Here is a 23,583-nt window from a genome sequence, read left to right on the forward strand (position 1 = left end):
AACCAGGGCTCCTGGCTCTGCCACTAAGTGACTCCGGGCAAACCAGAGAAACTTGCTGGGCCTCTGTTTCCTGAAATGCAAAACAGGGATCTAGCTTATTTATCATGCCTGCCACCATAGTACCCAGGCTTTGAGTCTACGGATCATGGGCCATACCGATTCCTGGCGTAACCCAGCTGAATCACTGGGTATGGTCTGATACACTTGGGATGCATTTGACCCAGTAATAGGTTCCTCACCGAGAGATTTAGCAGGCGTAATTATTCATGTCTGTAAAGCACTTGGAGATAACAGATCCGTTAGGGGAAAGGTCTCCGCACGCTCCCAGAGGAATATGGGAACATGAGACCAGGGGCAAGACTGGGAGGGTCGCGGGAGCCAATAACATTGAAATAAATTGACGAAAATACTCAGCATTTTATTGCATCCTCCAAACCAATGAAAATAGACATCCGGCAGTACCAAAGGCACAGATTGCATGCCAGTCCCACGCCAGCAGAATACAGTGTGACTGCACACAGTAACAGATGATGCGCACGGCAGATCCCACTTGCAAGCAGCAGTGGCTGGCGAGAGAGGGCCGCACCGGCAGCTTCAAAATGCCCAGGAAAATCAGGAAGAGAGAGTGTGACGATTAAAGCCGAAGAACTGAGCAGGACTTTATCCCAACCCCAACGAGCCCTCACAGCCCAAGGCCAGGTTCACTCCTGGGAACGTTGCTTGGACATTCTTGTGCTTGCCGCTCTCCAACACTGCCCTGGTCGGGGGGGCCCTGATTTCTCCTCATGAGTGACCAGGAGTCACCCTGTAGGTTGCAGCTGATCTCCCCAGCAGGGCTCTGAAAGGGCACTTGGCAGCTCAGAGAGCAGAGGTAGGTGCCCCCTCAGACCTGCGAGAGGGTAACCTGGCCTTTCGGCGCAGACCAGTAACAGCTGTCTGATGGACCAGAGCTGCGTTCCACCAGTGCTAAGAGCAGAAAAGCACCAGCTGAAGGTACCCAGCATCTCCTGACCTTCCCAGGGGTCTCCTAGACCATCCCACATGTTCTGCTGGCGAGGGTCCGTGATGGCCTCTGCCTGGTTTCAGACACACCACACAGGTTCCTTCCCTATTTTGGATGCCTGTAACCCTGCCACTGGGCCTGTTCTCCATACTCCATTCCCCGCAACACCACGCCAAAGAAAAAGAATTAACGAACAAGGGGAATGTTTCTAGGTAGAGTTTCCCATCTGCCATTGCTTATCAGCTGTGTCACCTCCCTGATCTCCAACGAGGCAGCCATTGCTGGATGATTGAATGGCTGGGAGTGTTCTGTTCTGGCTTTGGCCAAAGGGCCTTGGCACGTAGGACCAAGAAGAACGTGGTGCCTGACGCAGCACCCTGCTAGCTCTGCTCAGCCAGACATCCTGGGACGGGTTTATTCACCTCCATGGTGAACCCCCTTGGGGCAGGCTCCTGTCATCTCTGCAAGTCTGCCCACCGGGCTCACCCCTCACCCACCCCACACGCTGCCGTGTCAATGACTTGGCAGCCCTTCTATCCCTTGCCACTCCCGCTTCTGCTCCTGGGACTGGCTTCCTCTTCCCTTCTGCACCACAGGCAGGCTTCCTGCCCCGCCCTTCGATCCTCACGAGGCCTAAACCTACCCTCTGAGCCCGGCCTGCTCCCTTTGAATCCTTCTCCCAGGTATTCCAGTGCCTTTCCCAGGCTGGCCCTCTCAGGCCTGGGAGTCCCTCCACGTGCCAGCCCTCCACCTCCCCTGCTCCCAATACATTGCTGCCACCAAGGTCATTGGTGTTAATTCACCAGGTGATTAACCCTCTGCTTTGCCGCTGCGGGACGGCACGGCCAGCCAGTGCTCTGTATCCAAAGCACAGGGTCTCTTCAGGTTGGATGCAGAGTCCTGACGTTTTGGACAGCACCAGGCCATCGTCACCCAAGAAGCCAATCGGGTGACTCTACTCCAGCTCAGAAAGGGCCAGGCTATGGGACACAGGGCCTTTAGGTGCTCAGACACTGCAGTGATGAGATTGGTGGGAGTACCTATATCCTACGGTCCCTGGTCTGGGTCTGGCCCAGGTTGGTTGGGACTGAACATCACTGGTAGCCAATGGCTCTTTGGTGGGGCTCAGTGCAGATCTCCAAGGGCAGGTATCCACACCACAAACTCCACCACACAACGCGCCCTTGTTCGGAGACAGCAGACTAGGCACAGAGCCCAAACTTCCTCAGAGGGGTCACCTGCAGGTCAGGGCCGAGGAACGTCGGCAGAGCGAGGGAGGGAGCAGGCCCAGGCACTGCTTGGCTGGGACCCTGGCTCAGGCGAGCAGAAGCGTCTGGTCTCTGGGGCTCTCACTCCAGCGGCACTAAATTCACACATGCCAGAGGAGACGCTACCCGCAGCCTTTGCTGCCGGCACTGAGCCTGGGTCCGATGCAGCTGGGGAGATGGAACCACCAAAATCTCCCAGCTGCAGCTTGCCTGGACGTGAGGCAGCCTGGCAGCTGCACTGAAACGGACACGACAAGGGATCTGGGACTGCCCCCTCTCCCCAAACCACGTGGAAACCAGCCTGGTAGCATCACTCAACAGCCCCATGAAAAGCCACCACGGCCTGGAGGTGGGCACTCTAATGGAGGTGGTGCACAGCTCTGCTCAGCCCACCTGGAGAGACTTTGGGGCAGCCTCATAAGACAGGGGCTTGCCCACGGAGGGTGGTCTCTCGTAGGTGCCACAGGGGTGATGTGCTGTGCTTCCAAGCCTCCAAAATAAGCCCTTGTCCTCCTTGAAATCCAGGAAGCTACAGCGGTGCCCTTCCAGCTCCCTCTCGCTGGCCTGATACTGTGTAAGTCAGGAGCCATTCCACCAAAGCCAGTGCAGCTCCCCCAGTGTAGCAGGGAGACTACAGCCCTGCATACCCTGGGATTACAACTCCTCTTCCAAGCAGCCGGCCGAGCTGCAGTGACCCAGGCGAGGATGGGACACAGCTGTTCACAAGGAGACCAGCGACGGCCCTGGTAGAGTGGTCGAGGAGGCAGGAAGGCATGGCCCAAGAGACACCCGCCTGGCCGGGCTGGGCTTTGCTCCCTACCTCCTGGCTTCACCCTCTGCAGTCGTGCCTGGTCAGCTGGAGGCACCATGTCCCCAAGAGAGGGGCCCGACCTGGAGCCCCAATCCCAACAGCACACGCTGTGGTGGAGTTTGGATACAGACCCAATCTCTGCAGCTCAGACCTGCCTCAAGCACGCGCTCACGCTGACCGTTCCTAGGAGTCAAGGGTCAAGACTTCCAAGAGGAACTAGTGATTGGGGGAGGACACCTTAATTTGAGCCCCCTCCCCCCGCCAATCACGAGTCACTTGTGATGGGGGCGTATCCCCTGCATCCTGGGCCGCCCCAGGAACTCCTCAGACTCTCTTAGTGTCCACTCTGTATAATTTATTCAAGTCCCCTCCACCAACACCTGGACAATGCCACACGCCCCGCCTACGCTCTACAACGCTTGCCTTCAGCCCCTGGTCAGCAGGGCCCCGGGAGGAAACCAGATCTCTCTTCCTTGGGATCTCCTTCAATCTAGGCACAGTTAGCCCCATCTCCTGCCATCCCAAAACGGCCTCCCCGCCTTTCATCCAAGTAATTCCCTAACTCACCCCGCCTCCCCACCTGATTAGCTAATTGCTCCCTACCCCCCCAATCAGCCATCACACGGGAAAAGATCAGAGTGCTGGCCGGTCTGTTGGGCCTCAGCACTCTGTCACAGCACCTAGGGAGGCCTTGGCCAAGGATTCTGCAGGGGGAACAAAGCCGACCTGTTGGACTGGAGGGGGGAGAAAACACATGGAGGAATAGCCAGCCCAAGACAGTGCAGAAAAAGGGGCCAGGTCATGATTCAGGGACCCCTCAAGGAGATGTCTGAGTGAAGGGGAACTGGAAGTTATGCCCTCGCCTCTGCTGTCAAGGTGCTGAGAATGAGCAACACTGAATGCCTTGCGAGGGGTTTTCCTCCAGTATTCTCACCCTTTCCTTCCATCTCGTTCCCTTGAAAGGGAATGCCAGGAAGTGGAAGTGGGGGTCAGGAGCTCACTGGATACCCTCCCTCTGGAGAACTCCTGTTCCAATCCCAGGGCCACAGCAAGGAATCTCCACTGTCAATGAGCATACGACTGTTACCCGTGGTGGTTCCTGCCGAGAGTCTGGGCCGGTGGCCAGAGCCCTGGTGAGGCAGCAGGTGCGGGAAAGGAACTGTGCTGAGCCGGGTGGGGCGGGAAAGAAGATCCCATTGCTGCATCAGTCGGCCTTGCAGAACAAGGATTCCTAGCCACACGGACCAACATCTTACCCTGTCGACTCCCCTGGGTCCTGCCCCCTCAGCTCCCACTACCCGCTCCTGTCCTGGCACTTGATAGGAATGACAGATCCATGGAGAGGCTGCTGTGTGATTTGTGCGTAACCATCCCACTCCCCTACAATCCCCACCCTCCTGTATTTTTGGAGGCCAGGGTCCTGGCCGCAGCAGCGTAAGCACAGGGAGGTCCTGGCGATGTCTCAGCGAAGTATGCTGTTGGTTTCCTCTCGAGGCGCATCACAGCCCTCCCTGCCCAGCGTCGCTCCCAGGAGCCGGTAGCTCATCTGGCCCCAAGACTCGCACCAACGGCAGGATTCCAGAGGCCGTCGGCAGCACTGGTAACACGCTTGTCTGGCGCGAGGCCGCCCTAGAAACGTTTGTCTTCTGGCTGGGAGCTGACCACCAGCTCTTTGTTGCCGAAGTCCCACCAGGCGGTCATGTGGAAAGCCATGTTGGAAAGGACGACCAGGTACTCCAGGAAAGCAAAGATGGTATAGGCTAGGAGAGGAAGGGAGAGAACCCATCAGGTTAACGGAGGAAATGGGGCATAGGAAAGGGAAGAACTATGAATGCGAGCAAGACCACGTCTCTCTCAATGTGTTAGCCGAGCCTCTGGCACTACGGGGGCTGAAGCTTGGTAGCAAGACGTTCTCATTTCTCGAGAAGCCCGTTCCCGCCCAGCCCAGCGGGAAGCCGTTACGTTCTGATGGCCATTCGGGGAACGGCGGATCTCTGTCCATAATCTAGCAGGCATGTGTCTCCAGCACCACACCCACTGCAAAACCCAGCAATGCTGGCAGCCTTCCCAGAAAGCCAAGGCCTGAGTGGGAGCTGGAGGAGACTGATGGTATCCAGAAGGGGTCAGCAGGCGGGGGCAGACGCACGCTAGCAGGGAAGCAAAGGGAAACCGGCCCCTGCCGCGTCTGCTCTTTGACAGATTCAGGAGAAGGTTGTGATACGGGGCCCAGCGGTTGGGTCCTCAGGGACCTTACCTCCGGCCTCGCAGTACCAACTGTGGCGGAAGTAGATGCACACGGCCAAGGAGAACGTGACGAGGTTAAAGAGGAAGAGCAGCAGCTTCCACTTGTAGGACTTGCACTCCTGAAAGAGACCGACAGGACAAGGTCTGACCCCCAGAAGCTGGGTTAGAGGAGTAACCCCCTCCCCTTCCCGTACCCTTCCAAGAGGCCGCGGCCTGGACCTCCCAGCCCGAGCCTGCAGAGGCGAGGTCCTTAGCCCCTGGAAATGGCCCGAACTGCACGGTTCACACGGCAACCCCCCCATCGCCTCTCGGCAGAGCCCAGGCATGACAGTGCAGCTGGCACTCATTAGAACAGTGCCCCCAAGTGGTGGCAACTAAGCTCCCATAAATGGCACAGAAAGCTACCCACACAAACAAGAAGAGCCATCTCCCTCGGCACTGTGTCCCTGCTAATTCTCTGCCATCTTCCCCAGCTGCGCACCCCTAGACTCCTGCAACAGTCATCATCCTTCTGGGCAAGGATGAATCCAACGCCACCGACCAATTATCTTGCTGCCTTACAGTGTACAAGGAACACAATTTTCAAATAGGTGAAGAACAATTTTTCCTTTGCTGCTGCGCCGGGAGCTGGAGCTCAGGGCGCTGTTTCACCGGTGATCGCCGATCCAGAAAGAGGGGTGCTCTCGCAGCGAGCTAGGCATTCCTAAGGGTAACCTCAGCTCTGACACTGGCACATCGTGTAGCCTTGGGGAAGTCATTTAACCTCCCTGTGAAGTGGATATAATACTAATCAATGGGCGGGTGCGTGTCTATGTGCAGGTCATTGGCCTCTGCAGGAAGGAATCAGGCTGCTCAACCATGTGTCATAGGCCCTATACTATCAACAGGTAAAACAGATTCTCCATTAGCTCCATGGGTTGGTGCCTGTGCTTTTGGAGCGAGAGTTCGCGTGCCCCCGCAAAGTCGCGTGACCACAGCACGCCTTGCAGTGAGGAGCGGAAATCCTGCTGGACGTGCCCATGGATGGTACAATGCTCACCCCCCCACTCCCACTCTGGCTATCGGCGCCCCCGCTGCCGGATCCTACCCCTCCTGGCCTGGCTCCCTCTGCGTTGAGCACCAGCCAAGATGCAGGGGGTTCACCAGAACAAAGCAGGCAGCCGCTGCCGCGCCTCCCCCGGAGCTGTGCCCCGCTCGCTTGCCGCTGGGGCGGGGAGGAGGAGGAGGAAACCACACCAAGGAGCAGAGCTGGGGCGGGTGCAGAACCAAAGGCATTTCGCAAGCAGCACAAAGTGCTGGGGCGGGCTCCTCCTCCACCCCGGAGCGTGGCCCCACCGAGCCAGCCTGGCTGAGCTACTGGCCAAACGGGGGAGAGCCCCTGAGGAAGGGCTGGGGCCACGGGTGCTCCATAGGGGGTCTGCGTCCCCCTGACCCACACAGGCAGAATCTCCGGGGGGGTCGCAGCCTGACTGCTCCGGGACCCTCTAGCTCCACTGGTAGCCTGCAGACCCAAGTAACTGGCCACGTTCCCCAGAACACGGGGTCCAGCCTGCCAGACTGTGAAAGGCGCGGCCACGGGAAACGTGGGCAAGCTGGAGCAGCCCCAAGGTCCATCCCGGCCTCCTGGCTCCCTCAGTGGCAGCTCCAGACACATCAGAGAGCCATGGACCCGGCTGTCCGCAGGGCACCTCCCTGAGGTGAGGTGGAGGTGAGCTTATGCCTGAAGCAGCCAGGTCAGGCAGGTGGGGGGATGCTGCCTCTCCTTGGGCAGTGAGAACCCCCCCCCCCAAATTTCCCATCTTTCTCCCCTCACTGCTCCCTGCCCCCTGAGATCCAGCTGCAGCTCTCTCCTCCCTCTCACGCTGCCCAGGGGGGACCCAGACCCAAGACACTAGGCAAAGGAAACAGGAAACACTTCAGCCTGCCGCCCCCCGCCCCCCCTCCCCGGCTCAGCCTTGCTGATGGACGAAGGCATGTGGCGGGGCGGGGGATAGAGTCAGACGGGGCGCTGAGGAGGGGGCTGCTTGCACCTTTCAGAACCTGCTTCTGGACAGCTGTCACCGCGAGGGGGCTGGACACTGGCCGGCCAGGAAGCCTGGGTCAGGCCAGTTGGAAAGGGGACACACACCGGAGCCACAGATGTGTTTTATTCCTGCTTCTCAGCAGTGGGAGGGGATTTTCCTCCTTTCTGAGGTTTCCAGCAGGGCAGAAACTCCAAGTCATGGGGCCTGCTGAGAAGTAGGAACATTCAAATCACAGCATCAGAGTTTCCATGACCCCACCGAAAGCGCGGTAGGTGCTGCCAGCCGCTCTCAACACACAAACAGGTGACGCCGGGGAGGAAAACCCCCGGAGGAAGGTTGGGCTTGTGGTTAATGTACTGGCTGGGGACTCCAGGGACCTGGGTTCAACACCCTGGTCTGGCACAGACTCCCTGTGTGACCTTTGGCCTGTCACATTCTCTCTCAGTGACCCAGCTCCTTAATGATCTTTCCTTAATGATACAGACTTCTGGGGCTGTCTCTAACTGTCCATACAGCACCCAGGGCAACGGGTTCCCCATAGCCCCAGGGGAGGCTAAGATGTCACTAATTCCTGCATCACCTCCACAATGCACTGTGCTGGTTTTGCTAGGCAAAAGAATCACGGGAAAGATACTGGGCCAAACATAAGCGCTGCTAGAACCGGGCTCACTACTTCTTTGGCCCTCCCGTGAGTCCTTCCAAGAAAAGAAGGAAATAGGAGAGAAGTTCCATAGCTTACCTAAGGAGGACGGCAGAAATCCAGGTTGCCCCACTCTGGCTGGTGCCCAGCCCTAACCTGTAGGCCGCACTACTTCCCACCCCCATACTCACATCTGCTAGGTTCCCCCCCACCACCCACACCCGAGCCTGCTACTCGTGGGGGTGGGGGGTGGAAGATGCTATAAAATTGGACTCAGGCTGCTCCCCATCATTGGGAACGAGAGCGCTTCCCCGCACCCCCGAGGAATTACAAAGATCCCCCAAATCCGGGCCTACTGCCCGAGGACACATTCCCCTAGCAGCAGGGCTGGGGAGGAGGATGGACTATTTCATTTGAAATGAACTGTCGCAGAACGGGGGGGTGGGGCCAGATCATCTGAGTGCCAGGGCCTCATGTGAAATAACAGTGAGCAATCCAAGCAGCAATCTATTATGTAAAACTTCACACAGGAAAAAGCAGGTCACAAGCCACCTTGTTTTCATACAGGCCCCTCTGGCAGCGGAAACATGACTTTTCTGTAGGCTAGCAGCAAGAACAAACAACTGATGGCTCATTGGTGCGCTCATTAACTCAGCAGCAGCTCTTAGCTCTTTGATCCCAAGCCTGGCAGCCTCTGTGCTGCACAGGGACTGTGGCTTCACCCTTCCGACCAGCAGAACCCGAAGCTTTCCAAAGGCACGCGCTGCTTTTTAAAAGATTTCAGGTGCTTTACTCTCCTCCTTGGGGACTTCTTCTTCTCAAGGCATGACACGGCTAAGATCTAAAGGCCAGGGCTTCGATCTAAAAGGCCACTCAGTCTGTACCAAGCATCAGGGATGCTTTAACTCTTGATCTCACAACAGCCAGGGAAAGACGCACCAGCTGGGAAGTTTCTCTAGCCAGCAGACGTTTCCGTCCCTGGGGCTTTAGCCAGGTGACTTTACTAGCTCTGCAGCCATGTCAGATCCAGTCTGGCCAGTACTTGGACGAGGGGGGCCCCCAAGAAAAGCCCAGGAGCAGCAGGAAATGGTGACTCTGAGTCAAGGGGTCTCCAAGTAGCAAATCAGCCCCCAGCAGAGGGGATGAAAGACCCAGGCTGGCTGGAGATGCCATTTTCCCAGAGGAGATATACAACCAGAACCCTGAAACCCTGCCGCCACTCAAGCTCCCAGTGCACGTCCCCTAAGAGTTGGCAGCTTAGCTCCAGCGTCCTGGTCAAACGGCAGCTCCGGCGATTCCGTTCTGCCACCCAACATTTCCTCTGTCATTTCAATTAGACGAGTCAGCCTGCAGATCCCGTCCTATAACCTGCCGTGTAGCATTGCCATGTCCCACCCCAGAAGCCGCTGCATCCTAGTGTGTGTGTGTGTGTGGGGGGGGGGGGGGGGGCGGCCAATCCCTGCTTACACAGTCTGGGAAGCATTTAAGGATCTTTCTGGACAACAGGTGCATTTACTCCGACAGGAGGTACAAGCTTCTTCCTCAGTGGCCCAGACCTTGTAGAGATCTCACAGCATCCAGCCATTTTAATACTCTCAGGAGAGCCGCTATGGACTGTAACAACAACACACACGGGCTCCTGAACCCCAGGGCTGGGTAGCTCAGCCAGCTGACACTCCTGAGGGCCGCCCGTCCTGGACAGCCTGCATGGGGCACCAGGCTGCCGAACGGCTTTGGGCTGGTCCGCACCGGCCGCGGCGTTACCAAATAACTCTGCCTTGGGCAGAGCCTTTGTAATTATCTGCTCACATCTGGGACCCTGGGTCGGGTTGGGCCCAGCTCCGAGACTCACATTTCCGGAGGGGGGAACGTGGAATCTGACTCAGATCCCTGGGACAGGGCCATTGTAGTGCAGCTGGGTGGCGCGAGATGCATAGGAGCAATTTGGGAAGGATCAATGGCCTTTTGGTTATCATGAGATCTAGATTCAAGCCCTGGCTCTGCTTCAGTCTCCCTGGGAGACTCTGGACAAGTTCCTAAGGGTCTGTCTACACTGCATCGTACACCCAGGTCTGTGGGACCTGGTCTTGTGGACTAGGTGTGTCCAAGCCTGTGCTTGAGCGTCCACACTGCACTGTAAACCCGGGTCTCACAGTCGTGCTAACGTCCACACCGCACTACATAGACCCTCGGAGTCGGGTCTGAAGCTCAGGCTGTGTCGACACTGCAAAGTGCCAGGGCTTGCACCCGAGTGAGAGCAGGACTCAGGCTTTGATCCACCCACAAGTAGGGTCCCAGGACTCGTTACTCCTGGAGGAATTCTGCGCCACTGCGCATGTGCAGAATTTATTTCCCCTGCAGATTTCTTTGCTTCCCCGCAGAAAAATGACTTTCTGATGGGGAAGCAAAGGGAAGCCACAAGAGCGGTCATATGATCATCCCCAGCAGTATGTTTTAGGTGCCCAGGGCAGTTGGCAGAGAGGTAAATCACTGTGGTGTACGGGGTGGGACTGGAGAAGACCCGGCTGGTGGCTTTCACCCTGCGCCAGGCTCAGTAGCTAGTCCCGGCTGGGCTGGAGAGGACGGGACTTCCTCTTCCCCTGCACAGCATCTGGGGCCATGTCAGACCCACCCTGATTTCTCCCCCGGCTGTAGGAAGCTCTGCAAACTCACATCCCCACCCCTTGTGCTTCCTGCACCTATTGCTCCTCAGTTGTAGGGGGAGAGGTCCCTGTACAGGGAGCTGCTGCCCCATCCACCCAACCCCTGTGCATCCAGACCCCCTCATACCCAGATCCTCCCGCCAAGCTTCACCCTTCCACACCCAGAAGCCCCCCCTTACGAGTCCCACTCCCCCTGCACCTGGACCACCCCAAGCCACTCGCATCCGGATCCCCACCCTACTGAGCTCCACTCCCCCAGCATCTGGAACCTCCCATAGAGTCCCCCACACCCAGACTCCCCCGCCCCCAGTTGAACCCCAACCATCTTCACCTGGACTCCCCTGCAGAGTCCCATTACTGTTGCACCCAGAACTCCCCAACAAGCCCCTGTGCATCCAGATCCGCCCCTCCCCTGCACCTCAATCCCCCACTGAGCTGCCCGCACCCAGATTGCCCCACACAGAACTCTCTCAACCCTCACTTGGATCCCCCCCGCACTAAGCCCCTTCACACTTGGATCCTGCCTTGCTAAGCCTGCCTGCCTGCACCTGGCATGGAGGGGCAGGGCTCTGGGGTGTTTCTGGGGCAGGCCCGGTCCTTGCGCTGTGTCAGGGTTGGGTTCAGCCTCACTACTGAGTCTGTGTCCCGGTGGGGAGCTGCAGTGTGATCTCCCACCTCTGTGCAGCCAGTGGCCTGTGCTCCCCAATGCCATGCTGGAGCCTCCGCATTTATTTGCAAATAAAATTTGCAGAATATTAAAATACTGTGCGCAGAATTTTTAATGTTTTGGCGCAGAACGCCCTCAGGAGTAACTCGTGTCCCGAGTGCTTGCTGACCTGAGTCAGACTGAAGTATGTGTGGACGGAAGTGGGGCTTGGGCTCAAACCTGAGTCAGAGCCAGGCTTAGCGTGGACTGCAGGCATGCTCAGTCTGTCTTGGCCTCCCGTCCCCATCAGTACACTGGAAATCACGAGGATAGCGCCAGCATCCCAGGCGTTGGGAGGACACATTTGTTAATGCCAGTGAAGGGTGCAGACAACACAGGGACGGTGCAATACAGCCCTGGAGGAGTCTGGGTCTTTGGATCCTGTTTGCCTGACCTCCTGTACCCATGTTCACTGCAGAAGGCCAAAGTGTTTGCTGATGAGCAGCGTAAGATCCTGCTCTGGCCGCGCTTTGTAAAATAACCACGTGGCACAAGGCGCTCAGCCCCCTGGGGGCTGGTTTGTTATCGTCTGAGATGAGAGCTTGGATCACCAATCACACTCTCCCTGCTCCACGGAGACCGGGCCAAGGGGGCAGTTCTGATCCTGTCGCCTTGGGGGAACTGCTCCCCCGGGGACTTTGCTTGGGGAGCTGCCTGGCAGAAAGGCCCTGGCTGAGACCACGGTCTGGAAGAGTGAGGGCCAGAATGCGGACAGTGGCGGGGTCAGGGCTGCTGGGTGGATCAGCAGCCACTTCCAGGGAGGCACACAGGGGCTGAACCCTCCACTGGCATGGGTGGCATCAGCAGCACGCTCCCCTCGCTTCCCGGAGGACTCCGATGCTCCTGGTGATCACGGAGCCCGGAGCCCAGCTGGCTTCAGCCTCTGCTGAAGGCTCGGCCCACAGTGCTGGCTGCTCCGGATGCTGCAGCTGGAAACTGCAGGAAGTCAAACTCGCTCAGTCAGTCATTTCAGCTTCCCACTTTCCCCCTGGGCAGACGGCAGGGAGCGGTGCTGGGCACTGGCCCCCACCGGGCCAGATCACTGTCCCAGGCAGCTGCCCTGGTGCAGCGGCTGTACGTACCACACGTGTCTCTGGCCCAGGAAACCACGGCCAAGTATATTTAGTCCAGCTGTTTGCACACCTCGAGCTGAGGCGTGATTCCCATGCACTCAGGAGTTAGTCAGCAGCAAGAGAGCAGACAGCTTCCTCCCCCGGCCCACAAAACCACAGCCCCTCAGCCACGTGGCTCCCTTCCAGCGAGCACGAAGCCCCCGGGCTACCTGCCCCTCTGCACCAGGCTGGACAGGACAACGGGAAGCCCAGTGCTGTGTCGTGCCGACCCCTGGCGGCCCCAGTGTCATCTCAATCCCCATCAAACCCTTGGGCCTTTAAACCTGCAGAGTGGACTGCTCCCGTTTCACCTCTGAGCCATCCCAGAGCTCCTCAGCTCTCTCCCTCCAGCCAAACTCTTCCGGGGACCTTCTTGGAGTTCCTACCCCTAGATCTCCGCCTGGAAACATTCCTCTGGCGGGAACTTCAGGATCCTAGAGGCATTTGGCTGAGCGCTACACGCTTCAGCTCTGTCTCCAGCTCGGTTTGTGTCTACGCTTTCTGCACCGGTTCCCATGTGGTGAACGTGAGGACAAATACAGCTCCTGTGCTGAGAATTTCAGGGGGGGATATTTATAGCTGGCTCATCTCAGTGACCAGCAGCAACGCCGTGGGCTGCACTTGCCGTGTGCTGGCTGAAGTGTTAGCACACCCCCGAGTTTGGGTGACCTCGTCCATGGTTCTGATACAGATTCACAGCTCCCATAGGCCATACGGGTGTGAACAGAGCGACCCTCCGTTTGCTCCCTCTTATGTGACAAGTACTATAAAAATGCCCGTGGAAGATTGATCCTTTGTATCATGCCCCTTTCTGCTGAGCTCAGGGCTGCCCAGAAATGCATTTTAAAGACTACAAATAATTCATCTCACACACATTTCTCTACCTCTAGATTTGGACGTACAGTGCAGCTTTCATCAAAGCCCTTTGCAAACTCAGCCAGAGCGTTTAGGAACTGCTTCACCCACCACAGAAATGCAGCCACCTCTGGGGCCCAGCTTGAGCGCTGTTGAAGAACTCCACAGTCACATCGCAGAACGGCAAGGGAATAAGACGACGAACGGGGAAAGCAGGAGTCAGTTTAGCTAGCCGGATGGCACTGCAGTTTGGCCAGGACACCAGGGTTAACACGCAGCAACTCTCGTGTCTTGGTTTGGTCTCTCTCTGACACAAGGCACCACCCCCATCACACTGATGCGCTAGATACAATTTGGGGGGCTCCCGGTCAGGGGGATCAGCTGGAATCAGCGCCCAGAGGGCGTGGCTGCAGCCCGGGGAATGCCGAAGAGCAGAGTGGTCTTTCAGCTCCCCTTGACGCTGCACAGAGTCCTGCTAACCGAGCTGGAATCAGAGGCTCGTTAGCCAGAAGCCGGTGGGAGGTTTTGCAGCAGGAAGTGCAGAGCGCGGAGAGGCCGGCTGCTCGGGAAGAGGGGAAATGTGTTTCCATGGGCAGCGCCACACGCAAACTGGATCGAGCACGTCTGACTGTACTGCCAGTTCGCGCTGTAGGGGAAAGCCAGGCTCGGAGGGGGTGGGGGGGTGGGAGGGGGCTGCAGAGGACACACGCCGTGAAACTCGGGAAAGACTTGGGAAAATGCAGATGCAGGCCCAGAACTCCGGGCAGGGGACAGAGGGGGATGGATGGCTCCAAACTGGTCCGCTCCCTGCCCTGGTCTCTCCTTTATTCAGCCCATTCTTCTGCCTCCCTCGTTCTCTCTGCACCGCCCCACACCTGGCCTGCTCTCTCTTTTCCTCCCCACAGTGGAGCTTTCCTTGCTAGTTTGCTCATTACTGGCGGCCTTGTAACTGGAAACTGAACTCTGGTGGTTGGAGTTTCTACTTCCCCATTACAAAGTCTCTCCCCAGCGCCTTCCTGCCCTTGCTCAAAGACGGTTGCAACACGAGCAGTGATCAGCGCAATGCTTTTGCAAGACTTCAGATTCCTGTCGGGGCCACACATGCATACACACAAGCACCCACACACGGTGCAAACCCCTGCAGAACTAGGGGCGTTGTACCCCCCAAGTGCAAACCCCTGCAGAACCAGCGTTGTACCCCCCAGAGTGCAAAGCCCAGCATAACCAGGGATGTTATATCTTGCCCCCCCCACATACACAGTGCAAACCCCTGCATAACCAGTGGTGTTGTACCACCCCCCCACCCCGCCAGTGCAAACCCCTGCATCACCAGTGGTCTTGTACCCTGAGTGCAAACCTCTGCATAACTAGTGGTATTGCGTCCCTCCCCCTCACCCCCCGAGTGCAAAGCCCTACAAAAACAGTGGTGGTGTACCTCGCCCCCCCAGTACAAATCCCTGCATCACCAGTGGTGTTGTACCCTCTTACAGCAGCACTGAAATTGGCCCCCAGCACATGGGATACGGGACCTGGAGTAGACCCTAATGGCCATTCCTAACCCTGCTCCACCCTTCCAGGTCTCGCTTACCTGTCCCCCACCCCAAGCGTCCACGTACAACATCAAGGAAATGCCTTTATTCAGTGCCAAGTCTCTCTCTTGTGCCTTCCAGCTGCATGGAGGAGAATTGCCGCTGGTCTGCCAGCCCTGGGCAGCATGGTGCCCACTGCGTGATGCTTGGCAAAGGGGGCAGGTTCCAGGCGCTGCCCCGGGAATCTGACCCCAGAACCTCGGTGCTTTCTGGGGCCTTCGCTGCCATTCTGTAGTTCCCTGCTCAGTTCTCTTGAAGGAGAAGCGGTGCAAAAAGCCTTAGCCCTGACCAGTTGCGGCCTCCCCTGCACCAGGAGGTGGTTTATGTTAAAATCCCAGTCGGGGCTCCCGAAGGCAGCGGGGAGAAGTGCCCCAAGAACCAATGGCTGGACGTTAATGTCAGGCAACGTTAAATGAGAAATAAGGCCCCGACTTTTCATAGTCAGGGAAATTCACCCTGGGAACAAAGTCGCCCGGGAAGGGGCGAAGTCTCCATCTCACGCCTGTCTCTGGAAGTTGCACGAGCCACACCTGAGCCACCGGGCGCAAGGCCGGGGTAACTGGCGGAGAGTCTATGGCCAATGGGGGGGTCAGACAGGGGCCCAGCTGATTCCCAAGCAAATGGTGCCTCGGAACTGGCTCATAACTGGAACGGCCTGGGGCCGCTGGGCACAGGAGGAGGATTTCTAAGTGCGAGGGGGTGGGGCTGGGTTTGAATACTTCCTTGGAGTCCCAAATGGGCTTGCTGTGGGCACATCCAGCCCTTCCCTCCTGCAGGGAGCTCAGCACCTCCCCCCCCTTCAACCGTTGCTACTAGCTGGTTCTGCCACCCTGCATCCCCCCGGAGCTCTGTCCCCCCCCCAGCAGGCCCTCCTGACGCCCAGCCTGCTGCTCCTGCCCAGATCGCTGGTGGAGGCCAGAAGCCAGGGCAGAAACCCGCCTCTGCAGCCCCTTGGGGTGGGGGAAGAGAAGAAGGGAGCCCGATGGTGGCCCCGAGTTTGCAGCCAGGAAAGCAGCGCTGCCGTCAGGATGTGGGGCCACTTTCCTGGCACAAGGAGACTGTCTGGGTTTTTCCCCCAGAATCTCCCACGGTCAGAATTTCCTACCAGGTCAGCAGCTGCCGCCCCAACTTCTCTCTAATCAGTGCTGAGACTGGCAGTTCCAGCCCCGGCGCGAACGGCACAGCCGGGAAGGGAGGAGGATGTGGCCCCACCACCGATGGGCTCTCCAGCTGAGCCGAGCCCTCCCGCCCCCTGCAAAATATCCTGCATGTCGCAAGAGCCGGGCCCAAGCCCCAGGTTCCAAGCCTTTGGCTGGCGCTGGCTCGGAGACGCCAGCCGAGATTGGGAGAAAGATTCCAGCGTGGCCCCCCCCCGCCCCCCGGGCATGGCAGTGCCAGGCGCAGCTCGGTCTAGGCTGCGTGCTGAACTGAATGCCCTGCTCCTGGGAGCCAGCCAAAGGAAGTGCCCAATGGCCTCTCATTCCAGCACGGCCCCCGGGACAGACCCCTGCCCCAGGACATCAGGCAGCGCACCGGCCCCCGCAGGCGCCCAAGGATAAGATGCCACCTGCTGACGAACTCATAGTACTTGTAAGAGCATGAGTTCGATCCAGTTCTGGCTGGGGAGATCTGTAGGCCTGGGAGGTTTTCTGGGATCCTGTTAGCTAAGCCTGCAGGCTGGGGGGGCGGGTGGGGGGGGAAGGGGGGAGGAGGTTCCTCCCATCAAAATCAAGGTCATCCCAGGAAAACACACCAAGCAATAGGACAGAAACCCCAGGAGATTCGCATTGCTCAGGCCAGACAGGGCCTGTGAGACTGTAGATGGGCTTTCCAGTGTTGCAACGCCCCCTGCTGGTCTCGGGTGGTTCTGCGGTGCCTGTCCTCAGTTTCCCTCCTCCCACAAGCTCCTCAATACATGAGGAAGGACGGTCACCGAACAGCATCCTGTCTCGGGGACTGCATTGTTACCATCCTGCAACTGAAAACCAGGCTCTCTGCCCAGACCCTCGCTGGGGGCACAGCTTCTCCTTCAGGAGGTCCCCAGCTCAACAGAGCCCCTAGGCTGTCCCCCGGCTCTCTCCCCTTTAGAACTGGAAGTTACCCAGCCCCTTCTGCCCCCTCTAAACTTCCAGGCTGCTCCTTGAAGGCTTACCAGCCTCCTTCTCTCGGAGCCCAGCCAGCTAGCCCAGGCTCCTGGCCCTCACTGCCCTGCTGAGTTCTCAGCTCTGTTTCCTAACTCCCCCCGCCCCCTCGAGCTGGGGTAAGTGATGATCATTAAAGCTGCCCGACCTTTTCAGCCCTAGGTCGGCGGCCACAGGCAGGGCTGAGCCCCGCTTTCCTCCAAGGGCCGGCCAGCCTGCGACCGAGACCGTCTCCCAGCCAGGGCTCTCTGCTGCACAAACAGATCAGTGTAGTGACGATGACGCCCAGTACGGGAAGGTCCTGCACAGGTTCCAGCAGTTCCCACCGCTACGCGCTCCGAGGCGAACGGAAACCCTGACCCATTTATTTCAGATACATTTCATCTGCGACCTGTGACTAGCCAGCTGCCCCTCTCCCCATGACACAGCGCCACCTCCTGGCGCCCAGTGTTAACGGCAGCCAGCTAGCCCCGGGCGAGCGTCGCTGGAAGAAGGCGTGGCAGAGAAGCACGTGCGTGTCCGGGGGCTAGCACGGGAGACCAGCGGTCCGGAGATCTGGATTCAGACTCTGGCTCTGGGGGACCTTGGGCAAGATGCTTAACCTCCCTGAGCTGCAGCGTCCCTATCTGTTGAGCAGGGGTAACGAGGCCGTTCTACCTCGGAAGGAAGCTGCAAGGCTGAAGCATCAGCGTCTGCAAAATGCCTTGAGATGCTCAGGTGGGAGGGGGGCGGAGAAGGGCAGGAGAGACCTTTAAGCCAACTGAGCAGCTGCCCCCCATGCATCCTGTCTGGCCCCGAGGTGCGACTCCAGCTTCCCCCCCGTCCGCAGAACCGCTGCCCGGAAAGGGAGAGGAAGTGGCGCTGGTGAGAGCGAGGTCCCTGCTGTCAGCACGCTCAGCCGTGGCACCCACAGGGAACACATTCCACAGCCAGCCCAGAGGACAATGCCTCTTGGTGTTGAGCCCGGAGTAACGCACATCCCCTGGGTCTGACTGAGCACCCACTGGAGCTCGGAGCATCCTGCCAGCAGGGCTGGAGTCCTGCAGACCTTAGGAGCAGATTTCTAGACCTCTCTAAGTGGAGGGACTGAAGCCAAAAGCCTTAGGTCTTTGCGGCAGGCCTCAAGCGCACCCTTCAGAGGCTGCTGCTAGATACTACAGTGATGGGCAAGACAGGACAACGACGGTCATGGACCATGAGCACAGCCAGGGCCAAAACGCAGGCCAAGAGCATTTCTTTGTAAGGTTACGTTTGTGGAAAGATCTGTGCAGGCCTGGCCTCGCTATGGCTGGGGGTGTCCCCAGAGGGTTGCACGGCACATCACACCTACACGTGCGCACAGAGAATAAGCAACCTGCTCTGCCAACCAGAGGCATGTAGGCAGCCCTAGTGTGTCCCCGAGGGTACGGCCACTTGGGTGTTGCCAGAGGTCATGGCAGAAGCTCTGGTTACGAGGACTGGAGATGGACAATGACTAAGACACCGCTGGGCTCTCAGGAATAAGGAGACACGATTCTGAACTCCTTTGATCCTGAGTTCTTCCCCCGAGGAGGGAATGAGGGGTGTAAAAGAGAGGGGTAGATGAGGGGCGAGGGAGAAGGATCAGGAGTGGTGTAAGGAATGCCATCATCCCCACTATGCACATACACGGGGAGAGCAGCATAAGCCACCTCCCACCGAGTTTCCTAATCTTCTCGGAAGGACCTAATGAAACGGCCGATTGGGTGACTTGGCAGATTCAGGTTTCACAACGTGGGCTTTGGAGGAGCAGCCCTGCCAGGTGGGCACAGCCACCTGCAGGCAGGGTTAACACTGGGCAACACCCTGGTTAGACCAGGGTAGCGCCCGGATGAGATGTTACCTGGGGACGCTGAAAACCTCGGTTGAATTCACAGACTATCGGCCAACAAAAGCGATGTTCGGTGGCAATAAAGGCTGCGGCTGGACGCCCCGTGCATTCCTTTCCCCCATTATATTGCTACAAAACTGTCCATAACACACTTCGACGCTTTGTAAGACTTCTGCTGCCATCTCGAACAGAAAAAAACCAGGATGTTCCCCAGCATCAGCAACCGTACACTCTCATGCAAACCCCTGGACAGATCTGAATTCCTGGTCTCCTTCCCAGCTTAGAGAATTTCCCCCAAGGCTACAAGGATCTCTCTCTCTCTCTCTCTCGTTTTTTTCACCCCAGAAGCGAGAAGTGGTGTTTATGCCGGGCTGATTTGTCATCACATTACAATCTGATGCCTTTACCTCGATGCACGTGTTTTCTATTATGGTTAAAAGTTATAACATGCTCTATAGACCAACACTCCCAATGTTCAGGGACTCCCAACCATCGAATCAGAGAAACATAGGGCTGCCAGGGATTCCAGAGGTCATCTAGTTCAGTGATTTGCAACCTTTGTGGGCTCAGGACCCATTTGTAAAATGGCCTGTCACCACCCACTCAATAGCCACAGTGCAAAAAGTATCTGGCTTACTAAGTATTTCTTACCCACGATATAGAACGTACACATTAACGTAACACGTACTAGATACATACACTGTGTGTACTGCAGCTCCTGTCCCGTGGGGCTGTGCTCCCCGCTCCTGGCCTCGTGACCTCTAGGGTTGCCGTGCCACTCAGCTTTGGCCCGGCCCCCCTGACAGTGCCACTCATTCATATTTGGCTCAGTTGGCCCTGCGCCATGACGATGGAGGGGTGGCTGGGCCAAACCTGAGTGGTGCCAGGACCCAGTGCACCAGGTCGCAATGCCCAGAGTGGGGAGCTGAGCCCTGAAGGCTGTGGGGCAGGGGGGCTCTGCAACACCCCCAGGGCCTCCCACGTAACCCTCTGACACACCATGGTGACCCAGTTTTAAGTTGCGACCCAGGGGTTGAGAAACCCTGATCTAGTCCATCCCCCTGCGCCGAGGTGGGATTAAGTATACGTAGAGCATCCCTGACAGACGGTACCATCAGGCAACCTGCAGCCAACCCCAACCGATGGGAGCTTTAGTCCTCACTAGCTGGAGCTTTGTTCTTCAAGCACTCGCTTGAAATGAGTCAGCTAAAACAGTCGCGTCATTTGGAAAACCTCTGCCAATATGCAGGTGAGAGTCTGAGAGGGGTGTTGCAGGAGGAGGTGGCCCGTTCAGGGTGTTAGATGGGATTATTTCACCTGTGCGCAGTGAGCCCACCTCCCTGGTAGGGGGTTGCGAGTCCAAGATCTGCTGAAGCTGTGCGCAATGGCCTTACGGGGGCCTGCGTACCATGTGACAAGTGGCCACCCGAAGACCATGTGACTTGTCAACTCTCCATGGACTCAAGGCACCATTTCCCACCACAGGCAGATGCTGGTTTCTAAGGCCTGGTCTACACTATGCGGTGAGGTTGATGTAAGCTGCCTTGCATTAACCTAGCTGTGGAAGCGTCTTCACTTAAGAACAGCCATACTGGATCAGACCAAAGGTCCATCTAGCCCAGCATCCTGTCTCTGACGGTGGCCAATGCCAGGTGTCCCAGACGGAATGAACAGGTAATCATCAAGTGATCCATCCCGTGTCGCCCATTCCCAGCTTCTGGCAAACAGAGACTAGAGATACCTTCCTTGCCCATCCTGGTTAATAGCCATTGATGGACCTATCCTCCATGAACTTATCTAGTTCTTTTTTGAACTCTGTTATAGTCTTGGTCTTCACAACATCCTCTGGCAAGGAGTTCCACAGGTTGACTGTGCGTTGTGTGAAGCAATACTTCCTTTTATTTGTTTTAAACCTGCTGCCTATTAATTTCATTGGGTGACCCCTAGTTCTTGTGTTGTGAGGACTAAATCACACTCCTGATTTACTTTCTCCACACCTGTCACGATTTTATAGACCGCTATCATATCCCCCCTTAGTCGTCTCTTTTCCAAGCTGAAAAGTCCCGGTCTTATTAATCTCTCCCACTGACGTAAGTGCCTCTCTATGCCGACTTAATACCACCACCTCCCCGAGCAGCACAGAGTCATGGTGGACATGTCATCAGGTCGATGCAGTGTCAGTGGAGAGCTGTGTTGCTTACAGCGACTGTCACTGGCTTGCAGGAGCCATCCTGCAATGCCTCACCCTGAGAGTACAACCGATACCAGCGTGACCGGTGAGGACGTGCACCGCTGACGCAAGACGCCGCGCACGCGCGCGATTTAGTAAGCGTGGTGGCTGTGCGCTGACGTACGGTAAGTCGACATAATTTTTTAGTGCAGACCCGGCCTAAGCCTTTGTCGATTTCCCTGCTGGGTGAAAGGGGTCAGGCTGACAGCCCCGGAGCCCGAAGGCACCTACTTTGCAGCTGTAGCGCAAGCTTCTCCTGCGGTCAGCATGCCTCAGCGGAGACCGGGACCCAGAGGGAAGGGCTGAATTCCTGGGCATATCTCCAGGTCTGTCTGCCCTGCAGCTGAGGCTGCCAACGACAGGGCAATCTGTGAGCAGGATTTCTGGGATGGGGTGTGACGTTAGGAGTGTACTATAATACCTCATTGGAAGGTGACACAGGGCCAGAAAGAGTTAATTAACTCACAGACTGACCTGACCCATGGCCGAACCTTAAAGACTGGCTAGGAAGATATGTAAATGAATAGAGCTTTGAAATGCAAGCCGGCATTGTTAGAGATAGAAGGGTAGCTGTTTGCTCAGGTCTTGTGATGTAAGCAAACAAGTCTTGTCTGTTATTATAGCTTTGATTCAAAGATCAAAAAAGGATTATTAACATTTATGATGACACTTGAGTGAAATAGCATTATTGTCTATATGTCGCTTTGAAGGTTGTGATAAACTGTAAAGGAACTGTTTAATGGATAAATTACACTATGCTAAAAGCCAGGGTGTTTGGGAGACAGAAGATTAAGCTTATTCTCTCAGACCAAGAGGCTGCTGGAAAATGTATAAAAACCCGGGGACACGATCCTATTTTATCTCAGATCTGCTTGGGGTTTCAAGAGGGGGAAACCTTAAGCCACAAGAATTGAGATCCCCCATCACTGGCTTGAGTCACCCTGAATATGGACATTGGACTATAACCTATGGACTATTTCTAAAAGGACTTTTGGCAACTACAAGCTCATCTCTGCTATGTATCTGAACCTTAAGAATTGAATTCAAGTCTGTATGTGTACTGATCTTTTAACCAACACACGCTCTCTTTTCTTTTTTAATAAATTTTAGTTTAGTTAATAAGAATTGACTATAAGCGTGTATTTTGGGTAAGATCTAAGTTATAATTGGAGCTGGGTGTGTGGCTGATCCTTTGGGGCTGGAAGAACCTTTCCTTTTATAGGATGAGATAAGATTTTCAGTAATTATCATCATATCTGACGTGTGTGTCTGGAGGGAGGCCTGAGGCTGGGCGCTTTAAGGGAACTGCATTATTTGGACTTCTGAGTAACCAGTGAGGTACTATAGAAGCAGTTTTGTGCTGGCTTGGTAAATCTAAGTACTGGAATATCCACCAGCGTTTGGGATTTGTCTGCCCCGTTCTGTTTGCAGCTCACCCTAATTGAGTGACCTCAGCTGGCTCCCATTGTCACATGGGGCATCTGTCCAGTGGGCACCAGAGGGAGAAGGGAAACAGGAAGACGACAGCAGGAGCTGGGGAGTTAAGGAGCACTGAGATCCAGAAAGATTGAGTGACCTCAGCTGGCTCCCACGGGCACCATTGTCACATGGGGCATCTGTCCAGTGGGCACCAGAGGGAGAAGGGAAACAGGAAGATGCCAGCAGGAGCTGGGAAGTTAGGGAGCACTGAGATCCAGAAAGATCTGGGAACATGCAAAGGCTTAGCCTAAAAAATAAAGAGCCTAAAAGCTGGAGCCCACAGGCTAGCGAACAAAGCTCCTCTAGTGCTCCCGAACCAGCATTTGCCATCCCACTATTCAAACAACCCAACGCAGGTTAAACTATCAGCATGCTGGAAACCAGCAGCCCGACTCTCTCCAGAGCAGGGAGTGGAAGTAGGAGCCTGTCCAGTGCTTGGAGCAGTGGACTGAGAGTCAGGACTTCCGTGTTCGATTTCTGACTTGCTATATGACAGAGGAGTCACTTAACCCCTGCATGCCACAGTTTACCAGCCGAGAAAAATGGGACTAACCCTCTTTGCAGGGTGCTGAGAGGATTACAGAGGGACAGTAAATAGCTTGGAGATCTTGGAGGGAAGGCTTACAGCTGTGCGAAATATTTTAATGGAGAAAAACTAGTGTGGCTAATACCGCCCTCTGCTGGTGTGTATTAATAATGAAATGAATTCCTTTCCAGTTTGCTTGCAAGACCAGATGTCTTCACTCTTCCACAAAACACGAGCTCCCAGCCCGCAAGGCAACCAAGCAACCAGAGTCCCGATTCCAAAGCAGGTGCTCCATCAACCAAGCGTACTGGGTCAGGGAAAGCAGGGTCACAGAAGAGGCCTTAACCAGCTACTGGTTTTGGTTCCAACTCTAACCCCGGCACACGGTTTCGGAGAAGCAAGTAGGAAATCAAAGCCTTCAGAGCTGCTTGTGTGCCGATAAA

General features: G+C 56.5%; 1 protein-coding gene across 3 annotated transcripts in view; it reads right to left on the reverse strand.

Moving 5' to 3' along the window:
* Positions 1–432: 432 nt before the first annotated feature.
* Positions 433–23,583, reverse strand: part of PGAP2 (post-GPI attachment to proteins 2) — a 44,186-nt gene continuing 21,035 nt past the window's right edge. For all 3 annotated transcript variants that reach the window (XM_077824642.1, XM_077824507.1, XM_077824590.1), the window contains exons 5-6: positions 5,337–5,445; positions 433–4,842 (exon numbers count right to left, since the gene is read on the reverse strand). In XM_077824642.1, coding sequence (XP_077680768.1) covers positions 4,712–4,842; positions 5,337–5,445 — 240 coding nt within the window. In that variant the 3' untranslated portion in view covers positions 433–4,711. The remainder of the gene's footprint in view (positions 4,843–5,336; positions 5,446–23,583) is intronic.

This window comes from Eretmochelys imbricata, chromosome 1 (genome assembly GCF_965152235.1).
Source record: "Eretmochelys imbricata isolate rEreImb1 chromosome 1, rEreImb1.hap1, whole genome shotgun sequence".
NCBI lineage: Eukaryota > Metazoa > Chordata > Testudines > Cheloniidae > Eretmochelys > Eretmochelys imbricata.